General features: G+C 35.3%; 1 protein-coding gene across 1 annotated transcript; it reads right to left on the minus strand.

The window, feature by feature from the left end:
• Positions 1-219: 219 nt before the first annotated feature.
• LOC122318403 (NPC intracellular cholesterol transporter 1-like) lies at positions 220-25,210 on the minus strand. Its single transcript, XM_043135703.1, has 39 exons — positions 25,010-25,210; positions 24,429-24,499; positions 23,811-23,910; positions 23,391-23,498; positions 22,790-22,906; positions 21,904-22,054; positions 20,551-20,798; positions 20,222-20,398; positions 18,656-18,732; positions 18,461-18,578; positions 17,854-17,937; positions 17,400-17,495; positions 17,147-17,248; positions 16,365-16,433; positions 15,256-15,351; positions 15,060-15,167; positions 13,901-14,014; positions 13,618-13,701; positions 13,358-13,486; positions 12,812-13,010; positions 12,544-12,687; positions 12,354-12,397; positions 11,852-11,935; positions 11,655-11,723; positions 11,492-11,568; positions 11,095-11,164; positions 7,385-7,534; positions 6,814-6,879; positions 6,534-6,678; positions 6,313-6,377; positions 6,168-6,233; positions 5,932-6,025; positions 4,181-4,217; positions 3,978-4,035; positions 3,737-3,847; positions 3,179-3,246; positions 1,324-1,390; positions 1,170-1,238; positions 220-674 (listed from the first exon to the last, which is right to left on the minus strand). The coding sequence occupies exons 1-39, from the start codon at positions 25,073-25,075 to the stop codon at positions 588-590; spliced, it is 3,885 nt and encodes a 1,294-aa protein (XP_042991637.1). The 5' UTR covers positions 25,076-25,210; the 3' UTR covers positions 220-587.
• Between the last annotated feature and the right edge of the window lie 708 nt (positions 25,211-25,918).

The raw sequence follows: 25,918 nt of genomic DNA on the forward strand, positions 1-25,918 counted from the left end.
TCCAGCAGGTGCAATCTGCGTCTGCTTATTTAAATCTACCGAAAGGGGCGTCATTGACTTAGACCCCTCATTTTAAAAGTTGAAGGAATCAACAAAGATTAAATTTCATTGGAAACTAATTTCTGTCCAAATATGATGTCATGATCCACCCAAGTGGAACTCAATTAATATTAGATTCAGTCTGAATAAAAAAACAGCAAGCACACAAGTGGCGACCAATTCAAGCCAGTTGAACTTAACATATTCATTTTCTTTAATTCTTTCATCGATGTTACACAAAACATGTCCTTTTCAACATAGTTGTACATCAAGAATTACTCTAATGGCAGTCTGAGTCTGCATGTAGGGACAATATTAGCCGTATGGGAAAAGACCTATAAATCTTGACGGGCCAGAAGCCTAACAGAAGTCCTTCTATGGCTCACACTACCTTTCGTCCTCTTTTTTTTTTCTTTTTTTTTTCTTTTTTTTTTTTTTGTGGCCAATATAATACATGTCGGAACCTACTTGACATTTTCTTGAACTATCGATACATGCAATTTTAAGTATAGAAAGAGAAGAATGTTAACCTGCAAAAAGTTTTCTTCCTACAGCTGTGATGAAGCAGATGGATGATCTTCTAGCTGCTCCACAAGAACGCATCTAGACGGCGGACCAAATATGCTCAAAAATACCTGTGAACATAAAAAACCAAGAAGAGACATGACTTCTTCCTTCCATTATTCATCTCTCTAGGTAGGTGTGTATCAATTGGAAACCAACATTCACTTCAACGTTCTGGAAGCCAAATTCGACTCCTCAAAAGCAACAAATAGTACAAATTAGGCCACCTCAAGAAACTTGACCTTTTTTCTCCTTTTTATGGATGATATGAGAAACAAATCAACTCATGCACATTTCTTAAAAGCAAAACTAGAGGGATTACTATGACGTACCTAACAGCCAGTTAAAAGATCACATTATAATCTTTGTATATTTTTTGGACTGGCTAAAATGATGCAACATACTTTCTCGTTGCCATCTTAAATTTAAAATACATTTTGATCTATAAAGCAAAGCAGTGCTGATTCGTGCCTAAAATTGCTCATGGTCTCAGTACTTCCCATATGTAGACAAATGGAAATCACAACTTAATATTGTAATGATAAGAGAGAATATTGTGGACTTACTGGTAAGAATACAAGTCCATGCAAGAAACCAAGAAGGACCAATGTGAGGTACATTTGGAAGTAATAAACCTGCAAGACATATGCAGAGAAGATAATTAAAAACGCAGGAAAATATTGGTCAGTGTAATTACAAAATTTAGAGAGGGATTAATACCACAAAAACTTCTGTCCTCGAGAAACAAAGTACGATCACGCCTACTAGCTTTGTCAGTGTGATTCCACTGCAAAATTATGTCAAAGACAGGTAAGTTGTTGAAATCATTTTAGATTGACAGAAAACTTCACACTGAAGTTTTAACAGGCAAGCGAGGAAAAAACTCATTTTGCAGCAGGTCAAGAGGACACCAAATATATTTAACCTCTAAAATGCCATTTATTTGATACACCGTGGTTTGAAGTTTAACCACAAAATAGGAGTTTTGTATTGAAATTAGAAGCAGATTCATGTATAGAACTGGAGCTATTTAAGAAAGTTCAACAATCTCCATATACATTTGTCAGGAATTGTAATATCTCGGATAATGTATAGAAGAAAGGTGGTGAATTGAGGGGGGGCATATCACATTGCTTAGGAGGGAGAAGTTCTGAAAAATCATGAATTCAGCTCCCAAGTAGACCTAGAGGGGGTGAATTGGTGTTTTCCAAATTTACTAGACTTCTTAAATTAATAATCAATCAATCAAATCACAAGAAATAATCAACACACAGATTTTGGTCATGAAGTGGAAACTCATTTGAAGAACTTCAAACTCTAAAGCCATTCTGGTTGTAAGTCACCACCTAAAATTCACTATAGAAATTTAGTTCATTACAACCAATTTAGAAGTAACTAAATATGGCTTACAACACCATAAGTATCCTACTCAATCTCTGCACCCTGGCAGCTCCAGACCACCAGCCTTTCTATAGTTTTACCACGAGCACCAACTTGATCTCTACACCCAGGAGCTCCAGAGATCCTTCCAGCCAACAAATACATCACACCATTGGACTCAGCAGTACTAGAACACGAGCACAATATGATGGAGGTCTGTTTATCAAGAGAGAATTGATCTTCTATGCACAATGGGTTTTCTCTCAAGAATAAAATGAATATGACAGCTCTAGTCTCTCTCCACACCTTAGAAGTCATACATATTATTCTATATGTACCTAAGCTTGTGTAGGCCACTTAGAGAGTCCAAACCCTAGTGAAAAAGTGATTTCTGGAATTTTTGCTCAACCCAACTGTCGAACGATTGTCAAGCGAACTTTCTATCCAGTTTTTTGGTCCTAACATTGTTGAGCTGTTTTGACCAAGTAAACATTAGAATTTGAAGATCCTTGAAAAACATGAATTTGTAGATAATTGAGTTAGCTTTCCAATGCCACCAAGATCACCTCAATCCGATACGGAAATCAAAAGTTATGCTTGATTTACTCTGACTGGGTCGATCACATCAGGTCTTGCAAATTTGCAAATTTGCAAATTTTGCACTTTTTGTTCCAATTGAAACCTACACTCTACCCAACATATTTACAACTCAGTTGGACTAAAGTTTGTCATAAGAACATGCCAACATATTATTTTTACACTAACAAGTTCAAACCCTTTATAATGATTCTAAAAAGCTCTAATTGTAACCTTAACTAGTTCTAGTACGGGGCCTAAAGGTGACTTGGACTTTCTTTAAATTGTTACAAATAGTATTAATCATTCCAAACCAAAATTGTGAGATTTGAGCCGTGCCACCTATGATAGACTTGGCCCAATGACGACATCAAAGTATAAGGGAGAAGATTGTAATACTTTGGATTGTGCATGAGAATGTGGTGAATGAGATCCCACATTGGAAGGGAGAAGCCCAAGCCCTTTATAATGATTCCAATAGGCTCCAATTGTAACATTAACTAGTTCTTTTGAAGTATGGGCTTTGATGTGGCTTGGGCTTTTCTTGAGTGGTTATAAAAAGTAATGCAATGTTCTTAGGGATCTAGATTAGCTATCTTGCCAAAGAAGAAAAAAACACCTGAAGACAGATGCTCCCATTGTACCCAGAGCCTCCTTCATGCGTTGTTCCTTATCTCCACTGCTTACCTGTGCAAGAAATATATAAGAATAGACTAACAAAAGTATTCCATTATCATGCTCTAACAAAAATTGTAAAGTCAAAAGGAAGAAGATTTCCCCATATTCAGAAGGGGGAGCCATCAGTGACTCACCTACCTTGACTAGTTATGTTAGTATACTCCATTTCAGAACACTTAATTTTCACTGTTCAAAGAATATAACTGTTAACCATATTAAAATTAAATTCAACTAAACCATAACAGCAACTAATTGGGGCTGGTTACATGGATCCTATTGCATCATCACATGGGCACATTTCATGCTGGGCCTCTCCCCTTGATATTGAGATTCAATCAAATCATATATGGGAAGGGAATGAAATTCAACCAAATCCATTTTCTATTATTGAAACATATAGATAATGTAGTATGGAAAAATTATGTTCGCACAAGTCCATCAAGCAGCAATGGGAAACATCTTTTCCAAGCAACAACTAGGACTTGAGAGTGATACTGACCGAGAAAGCATGTGTCATATGCACACAAAACTCCACAGCAACGCCCACTGACATAACAAGGTTAACAACGGAGACTGCATTCAATTGGATATCCAGAATTGCCATCATACCCTGTAGAGTGTCATTTTGTAAGCAACTTAAAAGAAAAACAACAATTGGGTCAATTGTAAATTAATTACACAATAATTGTCATCAATATTTCAAATAAAGAAACTCTCTAATTATCAAGGAAGGAAATTACCATGAGATCTACGAGAATCATTGTTAACACCAGAAAAATAATTGCTGAACTCCAAAAACTACAATTGGTAAGCCAAGAACAAGAAATGGAATGTCTGAGTTATTTCAGAAAGAATAGAACATTATAGTCAAGTATCAAAAAGCAGAAGGAAAAAAAAAAAAAAACTATAATATAAAGCAATAGCTAAAAACATTAATACCAACCTACACGTGATGATTAAGCAAACGATAAACACTGCACCTGTTTACATCATCAAACGGATCTATTTAGTTCTTGCAAGAAATAAAAATTACTGAGTTGATACATGCATATTTATGTTAGATTATTTAATATTTGCTGTAAAATCCAAATTTTATGTTATGAAAATCAAATTAATAAGACAAATACTATTTTGTTGACAATTTAACACAAATAATCGCCGAATGGCATTCTCTTTAACATGCCAGCCCCAAGCTGACCTTTGGTAGTCTAATATTGTTTGAAGTCAAAGGGATTATAAAACAAACAAATTTTATTGATTCCAAGCCTCCAGTTGCCCCTTCGAGATCACTAATGAGCAAAGTCTTCCTTATTTCTCTTCGTCACGCATGGGTCTACCTTCCGTACCTTCTGCAATCACATCAATTTCTCTCTCTTTGCCCATGTGTGTTGTGGCCCATTGACTTTCATCGCTCCTTTACCTTTAGCAGCATAGGTTGAGAAATAACCTCTGTTCCTTGCTTCTTAGCCTGCTCATGGCCGCCTACCAGGCCCAGTTCAAATTCTTTTACAACCCAATACACCTTCCCCCTTATAACATTTCCAGCTGTTTTCTAACAAACCACAACGTGCGGACAACATTCCATTCTTCAAATTCATCTGACGAACCCACCATAGCAGACAACTAGGGCTCTTCTTCAATGACATGGACATCTGACAACCTTAAATTCTTTATGCTCGTCGTATCTACTCCTATATTGGCTAGAATTTCACATGACCGTAAGTTGCCCAAGTTGCCCCTAAGTGTTGAGTAATTCAAGTGCTGACTTATCAAAAAAAAAAAAAAAAGTGTTATGTAATTCAAGTCACCGCATCAGCCCTACAAAGACTGTTGCATATGATTGCTTTGAAGCCATTAGAGTATCCATCTTTCCCGACAGCAAAAAGCCAAAAAACCCTTCCAAGGTGGTACAACAGTACAACTTTGGAATTCTTACCAACAAATGTTTGGAGGATTCTGCAATTTTCCATATTTTCCTTCTGGGATAACCAGAAAACTTTTCCTTTCACTTCTTCTGTATTCCACAAGGACCAAATTACAACCATAATGGTTTGAACATTGTCAAGCAATGTATGCTCTATTATCAACCCTTAAAAGTTCTTACAAATTCCCTCGGCCCCCACCTGAAAAAGCAGTGTCCACAGATGACCTTACCCAGAAATATTTTTTTGATAGGTAGATGACCTTACCCAGAAATATCGAGCAACAAACACCCCTACTCCTTTAAGTGACATTAACAGAAAAATCCTCTGCTCTACTAAAAGTCAAATGACTTGGTCTCGATGGTGAGTAAAGGTTTTTCATGGGTTTCCCTCTCCATTTGTCCCTCATCGTTAATGAATGAATGAACCCTAAGGAACAAAGAAAGCAATATATCACTACTCAACTAAACACTTTAGTTCAAAGATCCTGAGGAGGGCATAACCAGGGTCTTAAAATACTCCAATCAAATATTATGATTTAGAAACAACTACAAAACAAAAGATTCTGGTTACAGAAATGCCTGTTCCCTCTACCTAGTTGAACATTTTTTAGACAGGGCGCTGGGAATAATACATTCCTAGCTATTAGCAGGGAAACCAAATATTTTGCACCCATGAAAAGGAAATAATTGAAGTGATGAACTTAGTAGATCAAGTTATCCCATGAAAATAAAAAAAAATCATTTTTCCATTACAGAGTCCATTCACTAACCAATAGCTATAGCAAGGTTGAACAGAGCCGTCCTCCAAATATCAAGGTATTGCTCAAAAAACATATAAAAGACAGAATATGGAAAGATCTCTATCTGCAGCAAAATAACAAATGTCACGTAACAGATGTAAGATGATCAGCACAAAGAGCATTCTGAAAAAAAATCCTTTTCTTGCTTTAGAGAAAGGGAGCTTAGATAAATGAAAGAATTGAGACAGGTAGCACTGAAATATTACCTTCAAAGAATCAGAAACCCTTGATGTGAACTCTCGAGCAGCCCTCATTGAATTAACATAGTCAACCTAAAATACAACAAATTGGAGATCTATGTAACTCAATTACAACAAAAAGCAGTCTTGACTTCATCATGCATCGCCATACCTGCTTGTTGAGGGGTGTATGATACGTACGGAATGACGATGCTAGAATAATACCATTCTCATATCCTGTTAATAGGAGATTATTATTTATTAATTAATTAATACCAAATTTAAATTTCTCACCACATACTTTGAGCTCGATTCGTATATCATTGCATGTCTAAACACTGGCATATTTCTTTATAAAGCAAATAATGGTAAAAAATACTCAAACCTATCTACCTTTCAGTTCCACACTACTAGTGTAAGCCCCATGGCCACCTTTGGCACAATCAGCAGAGGGTAGAGAATTCAGGAACCAGGGAAGTTTCTCCTTAAATTGTACTGTAGATGGACGATCATTATCCAAATCGGAGTGATGAAAGCACTGAACAGCTCCAAAATCGTTAGTTGTTAAGAACCCTCAATCTAAAAATGTGTATTTCACAAACAAAAATCGAGTTATGTGACAAAGCAATGAGAAAAAGTCGATTCAAAAGATATGTCTTTAGCATATAGTTACCGTGGTACAATCTTTGCATACTCCATCCACACCACAAGGAACTTCATTGGGAGAACAGCAAGGAGGCTGGAAGAGAACTTACTTCAGTGATTACAATGGGATGTGCATTACCAACGCAGAACAATTTTAATAACAGTAGCTAAGTTGATTTTATAGCAAGATCATTGTTTCATTCTTACTATGACGAGGGTCATGCATGGTTAAGCAAGAAAGTGGAATGAAAAAAGAAAAGACATCCTGTTGCTTTATAATTAAAAAATGGAGGCCTTATTACCATCAATGTCAGAAAAATACAATTCTGCATTTTCAAAGTGGAAAGAAGTTTCCACTGCTTTCAGGGAACTCATTTTTTGCCTAAGCCTTTGTATAACATAAAACCGTTTTATTACACAGTCCAATACCTCTGTGCATCATAGTCTAATGTCATTTAAATGAGTAAGCCCAATCTAAATCAGTCATTTATTAGGTAAAAGGATCCATTTAGGCACAAAAATTACCCAAAATTTCATAGCAATGTTAGAAAAAGAAAAACTAAAAATTCTAAATATTCTGAGAATAATTGGGTCTTGACCTGATCATCAGGTGGGCAATAACTCCCATTTGTGAACTTCCGACAGCACCCAAATGCTTCTGGAGACATCCAGACAAGAAAATCATCAAGCCATGAAGCAGCTGGCTTGGCAATGTAAGTTGAGTATGGTATTGAGGAGGCTCTTGCAATCTACAGAAGCAAAAAAAACAAATAATTCATATCAAGAGAATATACTGCAGGGACAACCAAAGATAAATGAGTAGCAAAAACCTAACAAACTATCCAGATTCAACTACGGACTTACAAGATAAATGAATGTGCTCTACAAAATTAATGGTGGGAATCACGAGGAAAACACATTGAACAACAATAAATTAATTCCACAATTTCATGGTACTAACAGATACTGAACATATTCAAATATGAGTAAAATACCATACAAACATATAAATATACCCAAAGCCCTTTATATCTTTATCCAAAGTATAACCTTCATGATTTGCTCTTAGTTTATTCAAGCTCTTAACGTGTATTTAGGTGTTTTCTCATATATACTTTCTTGTGTACTTGGGCTATGCCTATTTACTTGTCAAGGAAAAAGTGGCTCTTAAGTAGCCTTCGGATGCTCCCCACACTCGTCGGAGGGAACCTCGATGGTCGTCGGAGGTATCTGTGGTGGTAGTGTAACCACCAGCGGGAGAAACTGGCTTGGGCCAAGGCCAGGGATGGCCTGCCGATCCACACGAGGCAAGATGGAAGGGGTGGTGGATAGGGGCTTCATCTCAAATTTCTCGGTGGGTGGTTCTTCGCATGGAAGTATGTCAATCTCCCACCTTCTCTTCGCCAATGACACGTTGATCTTTTGTGACCCGGATCTGGATCAGATTCACTCTTTAGGAGGACTTTTTCTTGGTTTTGAAGCTGTCTCTAGCTTCAAGGTGAATCTATCAAAGACGGAAGTAGTCCTAGTTGGCATGGTCAATAACTTAAATGAAGTGGCCGCCATCCAGGGATGTAAGGTTTCATCCTTGCCTTTGAGCTATCTTGGGCTACCCTTGGGGGCCCCTCATAAATCCAAGGCAATGTGTGATGGGCCCCAAGGTGGACCAAGCCTTAGAGATCCGAACTTGCAAAGGATCTCTAAGGCTTGGTCCACCTTGGGGCCCATCAAATGTGGGAAGGGATCGTTGAGAAAATTGAAGGCAAATTGGCAAGTTGGAAGAGAATTTACTTGTTTAAAGGAGGGAGAATCACACTTATTAAGAGTACTTTATCTAATCTCCCAATGTACTTCCTTTCCTTATTTCTTTTGCCTGTAGGGGTGGCATATAGAATGGAAAAGATTTTCCATGATTTCCTTTGGGGAGGGTTAGAAGATGCAAAGAAATTCCATTTGGTCAAATGGAACAAAGTATGCACCCCTTTGTCCTGCGGTGGGTTGGGACTAAAATTGAGAAACTTCACTAAGGCACTTCTTGGGAAATGGTATGGCATTATCTTCATGAGGAAGATGCCCTTTGGAGGAATATTTTGGATGTCAAATATGGGAGCATCTGTTTTTTTTGTGTATTGGGGGGGCGGGGGGGGGGGGGGGTGCTCAAAGGAAGTAAGGGGCGTATGGTGTGGGAGTTTGGAAAACTTATTCGGAATGGTTGGGATGATTTCCTCGGTAACTGCAAATATGAGATGGGAAGGGGCGCGCAAATCAGATTTTGGCATGATATTTGGAGTGGGGATGTCGCTTTGAAAAACGCTTTCCCTCCTCTCTATAGGATTGCGTCTGATCAGGGCTCCTCAGTGGCTGAGAATATGAGTAATACTGCTGATTCCATTCATTGGTCTGTGAGGTTTACTCGTGCTGTTTAGGATTAGGAGATGGGAGACATCACTGATTTTTATAGCGTGTTATATGCGCTGAAACATAGGGTTGGAGGGGAGGACAGATTATTCTAGACATACATAGGGAACAAGAAATTTTCAGTTCGCTCATACTACAAGGCCTTGACAGCCCACACCCCCAATACCTTTCCATGGAAGAGCATCTGGAGGAGCAATGATGCCCCTGTCAAGTTTGCTTTCTTCGGTTGGTTGGCTTCTCATGGAAAAATACTGACTATAGACAAGTTAAGAAAGCGCAATCTATTCATAATGGAATGGTGCTTCTTGTGTAAACACAACATTGAATCAGTGGATCACCTTCTCCTTCACTGTGAAGTAGTTAAGGTATTGTGGGATGAAATCTTCTCGAGACTTGGTATCGCATGGGTTATACCTAAAAGGGTGATAGATTTATTGTCCTGCTGGCAAGGGATTAGAGGTAATTGGCAGATTGCACCTGTTTGAAAGGTACCGTTATGTCTAATATGGTGTACATGGAATGAAAGAAACAGCTGCTGTTTTGAGAATAGGGAACCCTCTCCGAGTGGTTTAAGAAACTTTTTCTTTCATAAATTGTTATTGTGGGCCTCATCTATTGTATTGAACGGAATGAGTTTTAATGACTTTTATGCTACTACCCGTAGCACATAGTTTGTAATTAGGCTCTTTCTTGTATACTTCCTGGATACTCGGGTTTTGCCTATTTACGTGGATCAATAAAATTTCTTTTACCTATTAAAAAAAATTACTTATAAAAAAGAAATACATCTTTATTCAAAAAATGGTTATGAAACTTGCACTCTTCCACCCCTAAGGTTCTGACATAGTCAATAAATATAATATACATATTCACATGTGTTATTATAAGATAATACAATAAATGTGTTACTAGCTTCATTTCATATCACCTAAGCTTAGTTTTCTTGATAATTAATAAAATTATCTTGCCTATAAAAAAAAAGACTCTTCATCTCACATTGCTTGTATATTGTTCTGCTTTGGGACATCCCAAAATATTATCCCTGTTGAAGAGTCAATTGCCACAATGTAACTCTCCTTAACCTTTATTTAAAAAGTCAATGAACCTTTTTATTTTCTTTAATTGAGTATTAATGGGGGTAATTTCAGGAAATTGTGACTTTTTGCATAATGACCCAAGAAAAACCCAAACCACATCCATGCTAATATTCCAAAAAGAATAATTCGTTATATTATACATCTGGGACTATATGCCAAAAATACTAGTTAAGGTCAAAATTGAATCCCTTGGAATCATTATAAACCGCAAGAACTACTATCTGAGACAGTGTGGTCCATTCACCTCTCTCCTACCCTCCAATACTCAATCCAAGGCATTGCTTTTATTTCAAAGAAATACATTATAAATTATATCCCCTTAGAGGCTGAGTTTTTAAAGGTGAACAAACAATAAGGAATGGAGAATTTGAGAATAACTATAATTTTTATTCAAACAATTGTTTCCAAAACTAGAGAGAAGGAATAATTTTACCAATGAACATCCCTGCACGTACCCATTCATTTACAACTATATGGAAAAATATTCGCTATTGCTTCTAGAGAATATCTAATCTTTTAAAGAAACGAAAGTTTCTATATTAATTAACCCATAGAAAATTCTACGAGAAAGCCAAGGAGACTTTAACATGGATGTATAGAGGGACTTGGAGTACAAAAGGGAAAAGAAAATTGAGGCATGTAAAAATATACGGAAAGGCTCAAGCAAGTAAAATAAAATGCAATCTATGCGGCACCTTGCACAAAAGTGTGAGGTGTATCAAAAGAAATGAAGAGCGAAGCAGCTGGGATAAATAGTGCTTGAGACATTTTACATAAAACGAAGAAGGTTTTACCTCGTTTAAAAGGGAGTTTGAGTCACATTGGTTGATGGAGCATAACTGGTTTGTATGTCTTGATTCTGAGCTGAGGAGTAGTGGAACATCAGTAATGGAGTCTCAACACAGTAACAAACTGAATCAAAATTAAGGTTCATCCCCAACCCCTCATTTTCTCCCACAAAGACATGTAGTGGTAAAATACACATAAACAGTATCACAATCAAAGCTTCATCATCACACACCAGCAAATAGGGTTCAAAATTTAAACTCCATAAAACAAAACAGACAGCTGGCAGTTGATACTTTTTCCTCTCTTCATCAGGGTGGAGAATGCCGATATCATGACAAGAATAGCAGAGGTACAAAGGAGATCAAATTGGAGGTAAAAGGGAATATAATGATAATATGATACCTATAGTTATAGTTCTTCACAACAAAATATAGTGGTGGTCCAATTCTGAGAAATTCTGAAACATTATTAAAATATCCCTGTAGATATAAAAATGAAGTCTTAGCATACCAAATAAATAATTCTCATAATATATGCATAATGAGAAGGTTTCAAGTAGTTCAACCTGAAGATAGGAGTCTCGAGGAAGAACAATCTTTTGTTCCAAACCAGGTTCAATCCTAGTGCATAAGGCCTAAGATTGTTTTTTAAGAAAAAGTAAAAACATAAGCAAGATTAGTTTCAGATGTGTAGGAGAAAAAAACAGATAAATGTATAATCTCACAGAATGTCAGAGGCTGATTAAACAAAAAAACTTCTCACAATGCTAGCCAATGCACATCCAAGAAAGACGGAAATGACAACTACTTTCACTGCCCGAAGACTGAGGAAGGGTGCGTGGACTTCCTGAAATGTAAATTAAAATCCAAATAATTAAAAAGTAGGGCAAGCAATAAACACCAAGATTGTAGCCAGAAAAAAGAAATTCGAATCACCAAGCAATAATGATCTGTTTTTTTTAAAAGGAAAAAATTAGCTTAATGACTCCTGAAAGTTAATAGAAACAATGTTTACTAACTAGTTGCAAAATAATTTATAGGAAATCAATATAACCACACCAAGTCATGATATGATTACAAAGGAAGCCCAAGTTAGCAGAAGATTCCTGACATTTCACTGCACATTGTTTTAAGCACCACTGAATCGATAAGACATAAATGTACATATTGTGTGCTACCATTATCTCCTAATCATACATGCAGAGTATCGGTAAGTGCAAATATTAAATCACTATAATATTCGTTATTAAAAAGATGTTAATTACCTTCATATAACAAACCAGTAATCCAGGTTTTCTCTTCCCAATGCCTATGCTACCATAAGATAGCCTCAATCAGATAAGTGTTAAAAAAGACATGTACAGCAAAAAAAAAATCACCCGTCACAGTCTAAAATAATCTGAGGGAATCAGGATAATGCATCAGTTAGGCATAAATTATAAACGTACTAAGTACCTCTACCAGAGTCCTCATCTGATGAAGAAACTCTAATGCACGGAAAGCAGTCAACCCCCCTATCCTCAGCTCGAAGAAAGTCAAAAACAATTAAAGCTACAAAAGCAGTAACTTGCAGAAGGAAGTCCAGAAGAACAGCCAATGCTGCAAAAGAATGTGCAAACATAATTAGCCAGAGGTAAAGCATCATGACAGAATAAATATATAAAACAAAAAAAAAAAAATCATATTCATTGCTACATATTGAAATGCATGAACATGTTTTAACCTGCAAACATGGAAAACACACGGCAAGCTGGCATAGGTATAAAACTTCCAACTGCAAAAGCTAAAACCTCCGAGAGACTGGCTAGTGTTATGGATGGCCCTACTTCCACAAGTGCATTGCTCATCCGTCCTTCTAAAGGCAACTCTGTCGGTTGCCGCTTCACAGCATGCACCAGTATACACATATTATCCACCCCCACCTGATATGAAAAAATATTAGCCTTATAAAGATGATGTCAGCACAACAATGTGGGGAGAGTAGGTAGAGTTCATCACCACCAATAGACCAATTATTGATTAATCTTCAAAAAATCATAACAAGGATGAACCAAACCTTTCATAGATACTAAAAGAGTTAACTGAATGAAGACGGACAAATTTAATCAAAATAACATTTTGGAACTAACATATGGCGTTCCGAATATAGATCTTAAGTAAAACGAAACAGGATTGAATGTGTATCCTTCACTTTAGAAACAAGGTAATAACAAAACTAGTGGGAGAAATGCATGAAATCTAAAAGACACAGGAGAGGAAAGGAACTTACAGCTAGAACAAGAAAAGGAATAACTTCCATGATGATCAGTGTAGATTTTACTCCAATGGCACTAAAAAATCCAACTGATCCGAGAACAGACAACATGACAAGAATAACTCCACAGAGACCAAGCAAAACCTGGAATCCAGCCATCAAATGATACAATTATATTAAATATAAGATAAGTAACCTATGCAGAAAGACCGTAATCCATACACTAAAGAGCATGTCTCCATGATATGGAAGAACAACCATGGATGAGACCATACCTTGGATGAAATGTAAAAGGAGGATAAACAAGGCGTATCCCCCAAAGTAAAAGAAATGTAAGCAAACATCACAAGATAGCTTATCTGCAACAAAATAAAGTATCAAATATAGACAATAAATAATTAACTTCAGTAAGAAAAAGCGCATTCAAATATTATAGAAGAAAACAGCTCATCCACAGGAATATACAATTAAGACTTCTATTATAAATAAGTGGCAGTATTTGAACATTGTTTCCACACAAAAAATATTTCCATGAAGGAAAAAAGGGGGGAAACCCACCAATATAGTAATGGCATCTGCAGTACTTTCTCTTTTCAGTTCCTCCTCAATGGAGCTTTCCGAGGAAAAAGAAAGTGTTAAATTTTTAGACTGCACCATCGGCAATAACTCATCCTATCACAAAGAAGTAAACCAGTAAAGGAGATTCAGAAAACAAAAATGGAGATTTAGAGAAAAAAAAAAAAAAAAAAAAAAAAAGGACCCAAAAGGAGTTTTAACCACCAACAAAATAGTAATGCTTATGCATGAATGCGTTTATAATCATATCATATCATATCATATCAACATTACAGAACCAGCAGCCTCCTAAAGCAGGGTAGCAAAATGGTAAGACTCTATCTCAATGATTTGGTTTTCTAAATAAATCCCTTTCCACCTTTTCCACCATTTAGGGCCAGATTGTATTTTTTCATACGCTGCCATGAGTTTGTAAATAATCTTGATTCATTTCCTTGTTGCAATGCAGAAGTTGAGGTGTTTACATTGAGAGCGCAGAACTTGGCAATGCCCACACCTTCATATCTCATGTCCAATCACAGCAGCTTAACAAGATTTATGTTATCCAAACTTTGTTCCTACAACCACTAGAAGCCATATTTCTATATTGTCTTGAAAAAAGTTGGAATAATCTAACCCTAATATAAATTATATACAACTGGATATGCCTTATTTTTTTTATATGAGAAACTGGATATTCTAACTTCATTACAAAGATGCCTTTATAGCACTTCATTGTGCTCCATAAATCATTGAACGTTGGCAGCTCAGAGTGAAAAGGGATCTGGCATGAGTAGGATCGTATAAAAAAAACTACATAAAATTTGCTATCCTTTTTAACTAGAGATCAAGAAAGGACAAAGGACATTTTTTTACTAATATATAAGATACTTAGCTATGTCAAAATTCATCTATGGTAAGAATGACGTAGAAGGCCCATAAGAACCATATAGACAAAAACACCTTCACTAACAAAATTCTCAGACAAATGAAAATGTTAAAATAGGACTTACAGATATAGCATGATATAAAATTTCACATCAAGTGTCTTTTACTTGTGGAGAAAACATAGCAGAGAAGCCCAATACTTGAGTGCATAAGAAAAGAACGATTGCACACATAACAAACAACCAATGAAAGGAAAATTTTACCGAGAACAAACCTTCACTAACTGAATAAAAGCCTTCTCCCAAGCCACTGCTCTTTGAGTTTCATTTCCTTCTTTGTCAAAAGCGTTGTTGACAGGGTAAGTAATTACAAATGCAGAAGCCTGTCACAGAATTATCACCGTAGGGTTATTACATGCTCCCACAATCAAATTTAAGTTGGAAAGTTAAAAGAATTGAAAATATAATTACATCAGAATAATTATTCGAGGGGAAACCTCCTAATGCAGTGCTTGGATCTAACGGAGCTTTAAACGCACTCATACATTTGTCTGCAGAGGAATAGTGCTGAAAGAATAGAATTACATAAGTGAAGATTGAAAGATGTTATAAACTCTAGGCTTGATACTACGTAACTCTTTCATCATAGCTAAGGACCAAAACTTTAAGAACACTAGCCTTACGAATATAAAGTTTGCATAATAATGTTTGAGACTGTTCAATCTCAATTTATAGTGATATCTAACCTCACGAATGTCATGTCTTATTAAATATTCCACTCATCCTATATTTTTTGTCCCCCTTCAAAGTCCAGCTTTTTCAAAGGGTACCATTCAATGTCGTTTATGAAATAATTAAAAAAAAAAAAAAAAAGTTAATAATTTTCAAAAACTAACCTACATACTCAAATAAAATTAAGGGTCTGGAATTTATATAAAATAAAGATAAAAAAATTAAAAAAAAAAAAAAACAGTTAAGTCCAAAATATTATTGCAATGTGTTTGATGGTTTTTCAAAGCAAGAGATGAAGGTAATATACATCGATTACTTGTTACATAAAACATAAGCAACAATACATTTCTTTTGCTAGAAGAACAAAACAATAATACATCGATTTCTTTTGCTCCCTGCACCAGGTGTTTGGTGTGCTTATGTGTGGTGTGAGTCAGATTTCAGATACAATCAATTGGATTGGAAATAGATGTACCAGAATACGATCAATGTATATGCCCAATCCAAGTAAAATAAACGACCTCTTATTCCAAGTATCCAGTACTTCGCTGCTCATATCAGTACAGACAAGCAAATATACAATCATATATCCTCAAAAAAATGAAAATTCTTAGAGATTGTATTGTCTCTAGCAGCTGATTTGGAAATGAAAGACCCAACCCAATATGTCAAAAGAGTTCACTAATATGCAAGCCATTTAAAAGCAAAAACAGTAAATCCAAGCTATTGAGCTTTTTTTTTTAATCAGTAAGCAAGTTTATTGATAGAAATAGGCATAGCCTAAGTACACGGGACATATACAAGCTTGAGCTTTAAACAACATAAAGATGGAAATTACCAAAAATTACCTCAAAACAATACTCGAGGTGAGCAACTCCCCCATAATTATCATAATTTTCAGGATCCATTTCAAAATACTGTCGCCAAGAAGAGGAAAAAAACAGATGTTGTTAATCTTATTTACCAAATGGACCTATCAAAAGAAAGAAAGCAAATCGTGAAATTAAACATTAAGTTGCTTCAGCCATAATTAAGAATTAATACCCCATGGCACTTCAACAAAAATATATTGCAACAGTTGGAATAGCAAGATTAATGCAATGGTGTAAAATAGAGATAAGTTAATCTTTCATTGTGAAATAAGAACCGACAAGAAATATTGTATTCATGCCCAGCAAAAAATTTGAAATAGCTTGCTTATATTCTAATTTAAAAAAAATAAAAAATAAAAAAACCAGAAACAAGAAGAATAAATATTAGCTCACCAATGTCAATTCATATTTTACACAAAAATATGCAATGTATCAACAAAACCCAAAGAAAAGAAGCAAATTAATAAAAGAAATAAAAGGCTTTTAGGCTAGTATTTCTGACATAGACACAAGCATATACGAAGCACTAGGCTAGTGCAACAGTAACAAGTTTCTCTGCTCAAGTCAATTATATTAAAAAAAAATATTGCTACTCATTTTAGACTTTTTCAAGCATCAAAAATGCACGCAGCCGAAAATTGTCGTTAAATCAGACATATTAATTGAATAACAAGAAAAGAGAGAGATTCTACGAGTTCTCTCATTACATTCAATAGTGTGAACTACCCAAGCACAGGCTTACCAACTACCAAGTTTACCTGTAGAACACTTTGAGTGGCACAATCCTGGTCCAATGGTTTCATGCAAATATCACTGAGACTAATCATTGATCCTGAATAATTTGCATGAAGTCCATCAACCTGAAAAAACAGACTAATGTTGGAAAAAAAAAATACATAGCCAAACTCACAAATTATTTATAAATAAAATGAAGAAAAAAAGCCCCTACTCATAGTCCATTGCAAGTCATATAACCTAGTTATATCTAAAAAGAAATACCGCAATGGATACCTTCTTTTGTATCTCAAACAGTAGCTTGACGTTCTTCTCTGTAACTATACTTGGTAATTTAGCATCTAACGCATCTGGGATCGTAGCTAATATGAGCTGCAAAGAAAAATGCAGACCATCATTGTTACCTATGTGAAGTAAAATAAATACTATAATCCCCTCGCGTGGTGGTGTCAGAAGTGGAAAGTGGCAAGAACTGTTATCAACTCCATGCTCAGTGGCAGATATGATTAGACTAGTTGTGGTGTATTTGAGTCTTTGATTCAAACAGGACTCTAACCTATACAATAAGAAATAGAGATGGGCAACCTCCATGAATAGTACCAGCAAAGACTGGATTTGGGTCTCCTTAAAGCCATAAAGACAGTATTTTCCTTTTACACGTATTAGCTTTTAAATCAAATGGAAGTATGACAAGACATATTAACAACAAAAACTTATGATAAAGTAGAACCTGTTCAATTCTGTAAAAAGGGGCTAGGTGACTGTCAAAAAATTGTTTCTCTTCAGCAGCTTTACTCCCAGGTCCTACCCATAGCTGAAACAGTTGCATATATCAACGTTGACATAAGTGTAGGCAACGGAAACAAAGTACTAACAGTACGATACAAATACAAATGTTGCTTTAAACAATTGAATCAGCCGGTTCCAGCTCAAAACTAGAAATAGGATCAAGCTATAAATGTGGCAGTAAATTGACTGTATATCACTTGGAGAAACCCCATTTCAAGATTACAAGATTCCAAGAAACTGTAAACACACTTGAGAATCCATGTATACAGTATAAACAAGATGATTCCCCCCAGTGCACATTAAACCTGTTTCTAGCAAATCTAATTTATCTTGGCAATGCTTTCATAGCAGAGAATTAAGAATTCCTCCCCAAGCAAAAAGGCAATGTGATATAATTAAATCCAAGTGGCAAATTCAAGCAAATTTGACAATCAATATTTCCTGAAATAATACACTAGAAAGCAAAGTGAAACGGGTTCTTTCACAAAAATAGAAAAAAAAAAAAAAAAAAAAAAAACTTTTTTAAGCGCCAAACAAACATCAAATACCTTCTCTGGCCGTGTCTCCACCGTGAAATGGACTAGACCTAAACAAAGCAGAAGAACCATAGCCAATGATGAACATAAAACTAAGGTTGGATTTCTAGCAACCCATGTCCCATATATCCTGAACATGAGAAAATATACACAACGTCAAAAAATATTCCACTGTACAAGCATAAGCAGTAGTGGCATGGTAATGACCTGTAAAATTTGGACATGTATCCTTGCACGACTGAAAGTTGGATCCCAATTCCAATTTCAGGAGCATCTTCAAGCATCTGATTAATAAAAGAAAAAAAACATGCATATGATTAACAACAAATGAAAGGCAGAGAATATACCATTTTTAAGTTTATAAAATCTTTTGTATAAAATTTTGGAATAACTGAAGCTGAGTTATTACTAAGTCCCTTTGGACCCTTTCAGGGCCAGATCATGAGCATAGCTAACCCTATTTTAAGAATATATATTGGTTGCTGACACAGCAATTCTTCAGTCACGCAAAACATATAAGGAAAAAAAGTTCAGATGCAAAAGCATGTGATGAGCATGGCTGGTGAGTTCAGGTTCCTTTTTTTTGTTCCTGGCCTAGAAAAATCGATACCCCGTTCAATTACAGTGTAAGTAATCTATAAGTTTCAGAGTCAGCAACATCAAGGATGCTTGAAGCATTGTCATAGAAACACTGATAAGAACATTAATTACTTATCCAGCAAACAGGTCATACCATACGGACAATTAGACTCGACAGGTACAGCTGGAATGGTAAGGAAAGACAAAATAGAGAGAAGGAAGAATTAATTTTACAAAGATACAGCAACTCATCTGACCCGGCTTCTCCTGACAAATTTACTCCTCCTAGTTCTGAACCAATGATTAGGTCACTAAACAACCAAAAATCATGATCATACCAAAAAAAAAAAATGTATAACATCGAAAACACAGTAAAAACTTCAAAAGGTAAGAGGATTCAGTTGAGCTACAATAATCCTAAATTGCTGAGTCTACTAGACACACTCCCTGGGAGAAACAAGCAACAAAATTTGAAGAATGGCTGTTACTTTTTTTGGGGCCCGGGGGAGCAATATGCAAACCCCAATCAAACTACCACCCAATTTGCAAGCACCCATAAAGTATTAATTTTGGTAATTAGCCCCAAAATACTAAGAAATAGCAATGTACCCCCACTTCATCTTAAAAATAGAAAACTACCCCTAAAAACTTTCAAAAAAATAAAAAATATCCTATTAAATTAAAAAAATATAAATTAATTTTATAAAATAAAAATAAATAAATTCTTTCAAAAAAATGAGAAACACTTCTATAGAAAAATAAAAATTAATTTTAAAAATTAAAAAAATATTTTTTTCATATTTTATTCTTTGTTAAAAAAATTATTCGTCCCTTTTTATTTGTTTAAATTAATTTCCAAATTTATTTTATTATCTTTTTATTTGTTCCATTTTTTTATCTTTTGAATTTTTTAATATTATTTTTCATTTTTTAATTTTTAATTTTTATCAAGAGTATTTATATCAAATTTTGTAGAATTAGGATAGTTTGAGGAGGTAATTGTTAAAATTAATAGTTTGGGAGGTGATTACAATTTGGGTTACAGTTTGAGGGATGTGTACTTTTCCTCTCTTTTTTATATCAGCTAGAGCTAGTGACAGATGAGCCTTGCACTCAAGTTGAATTATTAGAGGTGATCAAATTAGAGAGGATGATGGTTTAATCACTGGGAATGAAAGGTAAATCAGCATGCACCTGCATGGGGAAGTTCTCATCCTTTTTCCTGTTAAAAGAATGCATGGCGGAATGCAACACTGGTTTTGTTTGATAACGTGGCTTCCTTTCTCTTGTCCGATGAAATAAACCCCATCCTAAAAATATACAAACCAATATGATATACAGGATTGCTAAAGCAAAATCAATACATTTGGCCTGCAGTTGACAAACAGAGAAACCATATTAGCAACACTGCATTATACAGTCACGCAACATAAAAATACCGATGAGAATTTTCATTGGATTGAACATATCAACCAAAGCAATCGCTAAGGGGTTTAGAACCAGAGTACCATAGGCTCTCTCACCTTAAGAGACCCAATTCTCACCAAACAAGAACCCCTTTCGTGGGGAGGAGGAGGAGATGTCTTAGAGCATACTGGAGATGAAGGGCAATCACCACAAGAACAGCCCAGTGAAATATCACCACATGAGTAAGTAGAAACATTCATAGGTTTCATTCGAGATGAATCAGTAGCATTTGAATGGAACTTAATGGCATACGGTGAACCTGGCACATTTGGCCCTGCTTGTCTACCAATAAAAGCTAACCACTCTGCCAAATAAATTAAAGTATGAGCAATACAACCCATAGAACAGCATGAATAATTACAAAAAGAATTAAAAGCATGCAGCACATTGAGAACCAAAAATATTCTCCCTCTCTGCTAAGTGATTAAAATATGAACAACTTCATAAATTTTACCCAAAAATAGTTAAAAAGGAAAAAGGATACATTTTTTAATATTGTACCTGTACATGCAGAAATAACTATAAAATACAGTGTACTCTCTCTCTAAAATCTCACCTTTGTATTATAAAATTGTGGAATTTTCTCCATCAAATTAGTTTTTGCCCTATCAAATTTATGCCAGGAAAAAGAAAGTTTAAAAAAAAATCTATCATTAACAATTTGTCTTAGTCATAGAGTCCACATGAACCTAAGAAATGAGATCGAATGCATCTTTCTTTTTTCAACCCATCAGTCCAGGGAAAATCAAATTTCCCACTTTATATTCAAGCAATCACATAAACCATAGAAAACCCATTGATCAATAAGTATCAAGCTACACTCTTTTACAACATTACTCCTGACAATCGCTTAAAACTCATTCACAACAATCCGTAATGTTATATCCATTTGAGGAATTTCATTTACTTCATCTATACTAGCCCATAATTGTACTCATATCCGTAATGTCATATCCATTTGAGGAATTTCATTTACGTCATCTATACTAGCCCATAATTGTACTCATATCTCAAGTACATTCAGAGCACCTTTGAACATATGATGGCATAAGAATAAAGGTGATCGCGACTAATTGAGCATGCACTTCAAAATTTCACCCCAATGTTAAAATATTATAGGTGTTTTGCAAAATTTCAATCTAAAAGAATTTTTGCATATAAGTAAAGGTGCCACATTTTATTAAAAGCGCTAGGGGCAACCAAAATACACTAGGGGTTGTGCAAAGTGGAACGCCTAAAACCTAAGCCAAACCATTCTTAAATAGTCAAGAACATGGATATCCTTCAAAAGTTCAAATTCACAAACATGATTCTATATTTGTTATTTCCCATTACAGCCTAAAACCATTGCATATATGGCGCACAGAGAGAGAAAGACCTTGGGTTGAAATTCAAAAAGATCATGTTACCTTTAAAATTTTGAGCACCAGCACCAATAATTTCTAGAGCTTGAGCATTCATGGTGCCAAACTTTACATCCTTGCAGGAGTCATATAACCCTTCACCAAAAGCATCAGTTATATAAAAATCAATTCCATCCACGGTCAAATTGCTATTAACCTGAAAAGGAATAAGTTAACATAAATAGAGTTACAGTTTTACATATATAATTATGTATCTTTCTCCAATAACATATATCTCTCTGGAAATAGCCTCATTAAACACAAACAAAAGCTTTAGCAATTTCAAACTATTATCCAACAGAAGATATGCATTCACTTCAATGACAGAATCGAACGGGAAGCTACATGCATTACTATCTATCTTGTCCACGTGATTATCTATGCCTAAGGGGAAATATCAAAGACCATAGACAACACTGTTGAAATAGGTACTTCAAGCAACTCGACTTAGGAAACAAAAAGCTGCTTATATATAACAAGATTCCACATAAGATTTTGCTCCTGTTAATGTGTCATTCTGTTTCAGGTTCCATATTTGCCTAGATTTGCACTAAGAAGAGTCACATTTTTGTAGGCATATTTGTGCAGCTTCTTTAAGGACCTTTTGAGACATTCAAGTGAAGTTCTCTTTTGCTTGGATAAATTTTAACAACCTTTTAGCTTTCCCAAGATTGAAAACAGCGTCCGAGATTTATTTTTTCAAAACAAAAAAAAAAATTCCACTTAAGATTATAATATATTTCCAATATTATAAAATGGTCCTTGTCACAAAATTATTGTTCTTTTCCAACGTTAGTGTGCAACTAGATTGCCCAATGAGGGGCACAACAGAATGACAACAACAAGACCTCCCTGTTATTATTACCAGTGAGGCTAAGTGGGAATTCCTGACCTTGGAAACAGAAGTCACATTGATAAACAAACTCTGATTCGGAGAGCAGGTGAGCTCACAGAACAGATTTAAAAAGTTTCTCAAGCATGCTGGGCAACCTACAAGGAAAGGAATTGCCTGCAAGAAAAATTAGTATTAAGATTAGATAATGACTACTTTAAGGGAGCAAAAAAGCTTCAAAAGAAAGAGCAAGATGAACAAGTACATCTAAAAAGATCTGAAACTCAGCCCCAAAAAAATAACTAGAATCAGTAAAATTATGGACCATTAATACCAAAAATCAAGTTTCACATGTCTCTTGGGGAAAAAAGCCTAGAGAAGTTAATATTTATAATTCAAAATATAACAAACATAAAGCAAAGCACAGTAGCGGACCACAGACAGTACCAACACTACCCTCAATGCAGACATTGCCATGAAGATGAGTTAATATAAGCATTTACACAAAATGCTTCTCCAGTAAGTAAGAAATACAAATTAATGCAATACCATGTAATGCCTGGACTACACAGCAGGAGTGGCCAATCTTAGGGCAAGTAACAAAAATAGATATCAAACAACGAGACTGGATACAAAGAACAGATTTCAATAAAAATCTTACTTGTTGGACTTGGGTCAGTAATGTGTCAAATTGAGCTTCTGTACAACAAACATTGCCCGTAATTGTTGGACATAAACTCTGAATCTTTGACGAAAGCAACTCTTCTGGCTGGTAATCATGACAATATCTAATCATTAGCTAACTGTAGCGCCTTCACAGGTTCAAAAACAAAAAACTTGAAACTAGCACAACCAGAAGGAGAGTCTATCCTGTTTTAGAAACAGGGACTAATCCTGAAATCAAACAATGCTATATATATTGGATTATAAACTGAAACATATACATACTTATGTACACGGATACATAAAAATATAACAGGAGCAACACTCGGAGTAATAATAGTAATACAAGGTGTGTTGCTGCTGCCTCCACTAGTGCAGAGTTAACACTGAGACAGCAATAGGAATCTCTATCAAGTACCTTCACGGAAGGGGAACCGAAAGGACAGTTCAAGACTTTTCCATCCGTACGTTTTCCACATATGCCATACATCGCACAATAGTCTTCAGAATGCCTTTCCCTAAACAGCATGGAGGATTATAAATACTCTATTTTGTAGATAAATGAAATAAAATAACCAAAATTTTGTTCATTTCATCATCTTCAGAAGCAGATACGGTTAGGAAGAACAATTCAAATCTTGAAAATCACAAAGCCAGCTATCAAGATTACGTGTCAATATTTTACAGGTTAGTTAGTTTCCGTTAAATAGCAGTTGTGTCTTTCTTTCCTGACTGGAACCCGAGGCTCATATAAAAACAGAGGTTTCATCTGTATTTATTCATTCAATAAGAAAAAGTTTCTTTCATTTTGTGTCATGGTACCAGAGCTTCTCATTTTCTGTCAAAAGCAATTCTTATAAACTTTTCCCCCAAAATTACGCGTGTTGACACCACAGAATACGCAACGCAACCACGTAAGAGAATATACCGAACAGAAGCAGGGCGTGCTGGCATCGTAAATTTTTATGCACTAATTATGACGACTGTAATGTATAGTATACAATATGATGTGAAGCGACAAAAATAACCGCCTCACCCTGAGATGACATCGGGCGTCGAAAAAAGCAGTGCATTCTCTGCGCTCACTACAGACACGTTAAGTATGACCTGCACATAATATTCAAAGTCGGCCATATTCATCAAAGAAGGTTTTCAATTCCCTTGCATATCTAATCGAAGTTGTTTAAACATGATTGTGGAGTTATACAAATTAACTTCATTTGATTGAGAGAGACAGAGACAGAGACAGAGACAGAGGACTGACTTCTGTGCTCTGTTCTCGCTTAAAGATCCGAGTATAAGGCTTAGCAGAGACAAAGTTTCCGACTCTTTCAAAAAAAAAAAAAAATCGAAGATGAGAAATAAGATTTTCATTTCTTCATCATTTCCGTTCCGTTCGTAAAAATACTTCGACAGTGAGAAACAAGATTTTTCATAAAAGTAAATGTATTCTCATTCGTTTAGTTGGAGACCAATTAAAGGAAGAAAGAGGCGAAAATAAAAAGAGATCGGAAAAAAAGTAAGAAAAAAGATCGGACAAAAAGAGGAAGCAACCGAGCAGAAAGGGAAAGAATATGAAGAACAGAGCATGAACAAAATGAACAGAGTTGAACTTGCCTGGAACAAAGAAACCGAAACGAGAACACCTAGAAGAAGCCCCATTGTCCAGTTCCAGAGTTCCATTTGAGGAAGATAACCAAGACCTATGCGTACTTCTCTCAATCTTTGAGAGAGGGAGAAAGAGTGAGCAACTAAAGAGCCGTTGCCGTCGTATACAGAGTGCGAGTGTGATAGTCAAAATGGGTCTTCACACGAGACTCCGAGAGAGAGAGCAAGTGGTCTTTCTGACGTTGGTATTTATTAGGGACAATCTTTTCGGTACGCGAGCTTGTTTACGATACTGCCCTCGCTTTCGGTGGTTTTATCGAATGGTCTAATTTTTCAATCGATTTTGGTTGAACTCGAGTGTGTCGGTTCCGTCGGGACTGAGGGTGTTCCCGTAATTTTATGCTAGTGGTGGCTGAATTTACGAGAGATTGCTCGAAGCAAAAATACGACCGGGATAACAGTCTTAAAAATGTATAAATAGCCTTAAATAAATTTTAATAAAAAATTAAATTATTTAAGTGTTATAAATTAAAATATTTTTAATCTTAAATAAGTTTAAAAAAATATATTTGAGAAAAAACATCAAACGTATTTTTTCTTAAAAGTGTTTTTTTAGATAATACGGAACTTAATTCAAATTTTAAAAAGATTATTAGTGGATAAAAATATTCATACAATTTTAAAATAATTACAACTTTCAAATTTTTAAAAATATGATCATAATTTTTAAAAATTCAAATAACTGTCATTTCTACCTTATAAAGTATTTTAAAGAAATGGTTATCAATAATAAATAACTTTTTAATAATATAACTTATTACTTGTATTATAAATTATAAGTCCTAAAGATATAAGTTATATATTTCACCGCAATCTCAAACATGCACATAGACAACCTTTCTACCTATGATTTCCACA

Source organism: Carya illinoinensis, chromosome 8 (assembly GCF_018687715.1).
Source record: "Carya illinoinensis cultivar Pawnee chromosome 8, C.illinoinensisPawnee_v1, whole genome shotgun sequence".
In the NCBI taxonomy this organism is placed as follows: Eukaryota; Viridiplantae; Streptophyta; class Magnoliopsida; order Fagales; family Juglandaceae; genus Carya; species Carya illinoinensis.

Bases quoted from the DNA above. Each gene is read 5' to 3' on its own strand.
- LOC122318403 (XM_043135703.1), bottom strand. From the start codon at position 25,075: ATGGAACTCTGGAACTGGACAATGGGGCTTCTTCTAGGTGTTCTCGTT. The intron at 6,880-7,384 runs GTCAAGACCCAA...GTTCTCTTCCAG, and splicing joins ATTGCCCACCTGATGATCAG to CCTCCTTGCTGTTCTCCCAA. The intron at 6,679-6,813 runs GTAACTATATGC...GGAGCTGTTCAG, and splicing joins TATGCAAAGATTGTACCACG to TGCTTTCATCACTCCGATTT.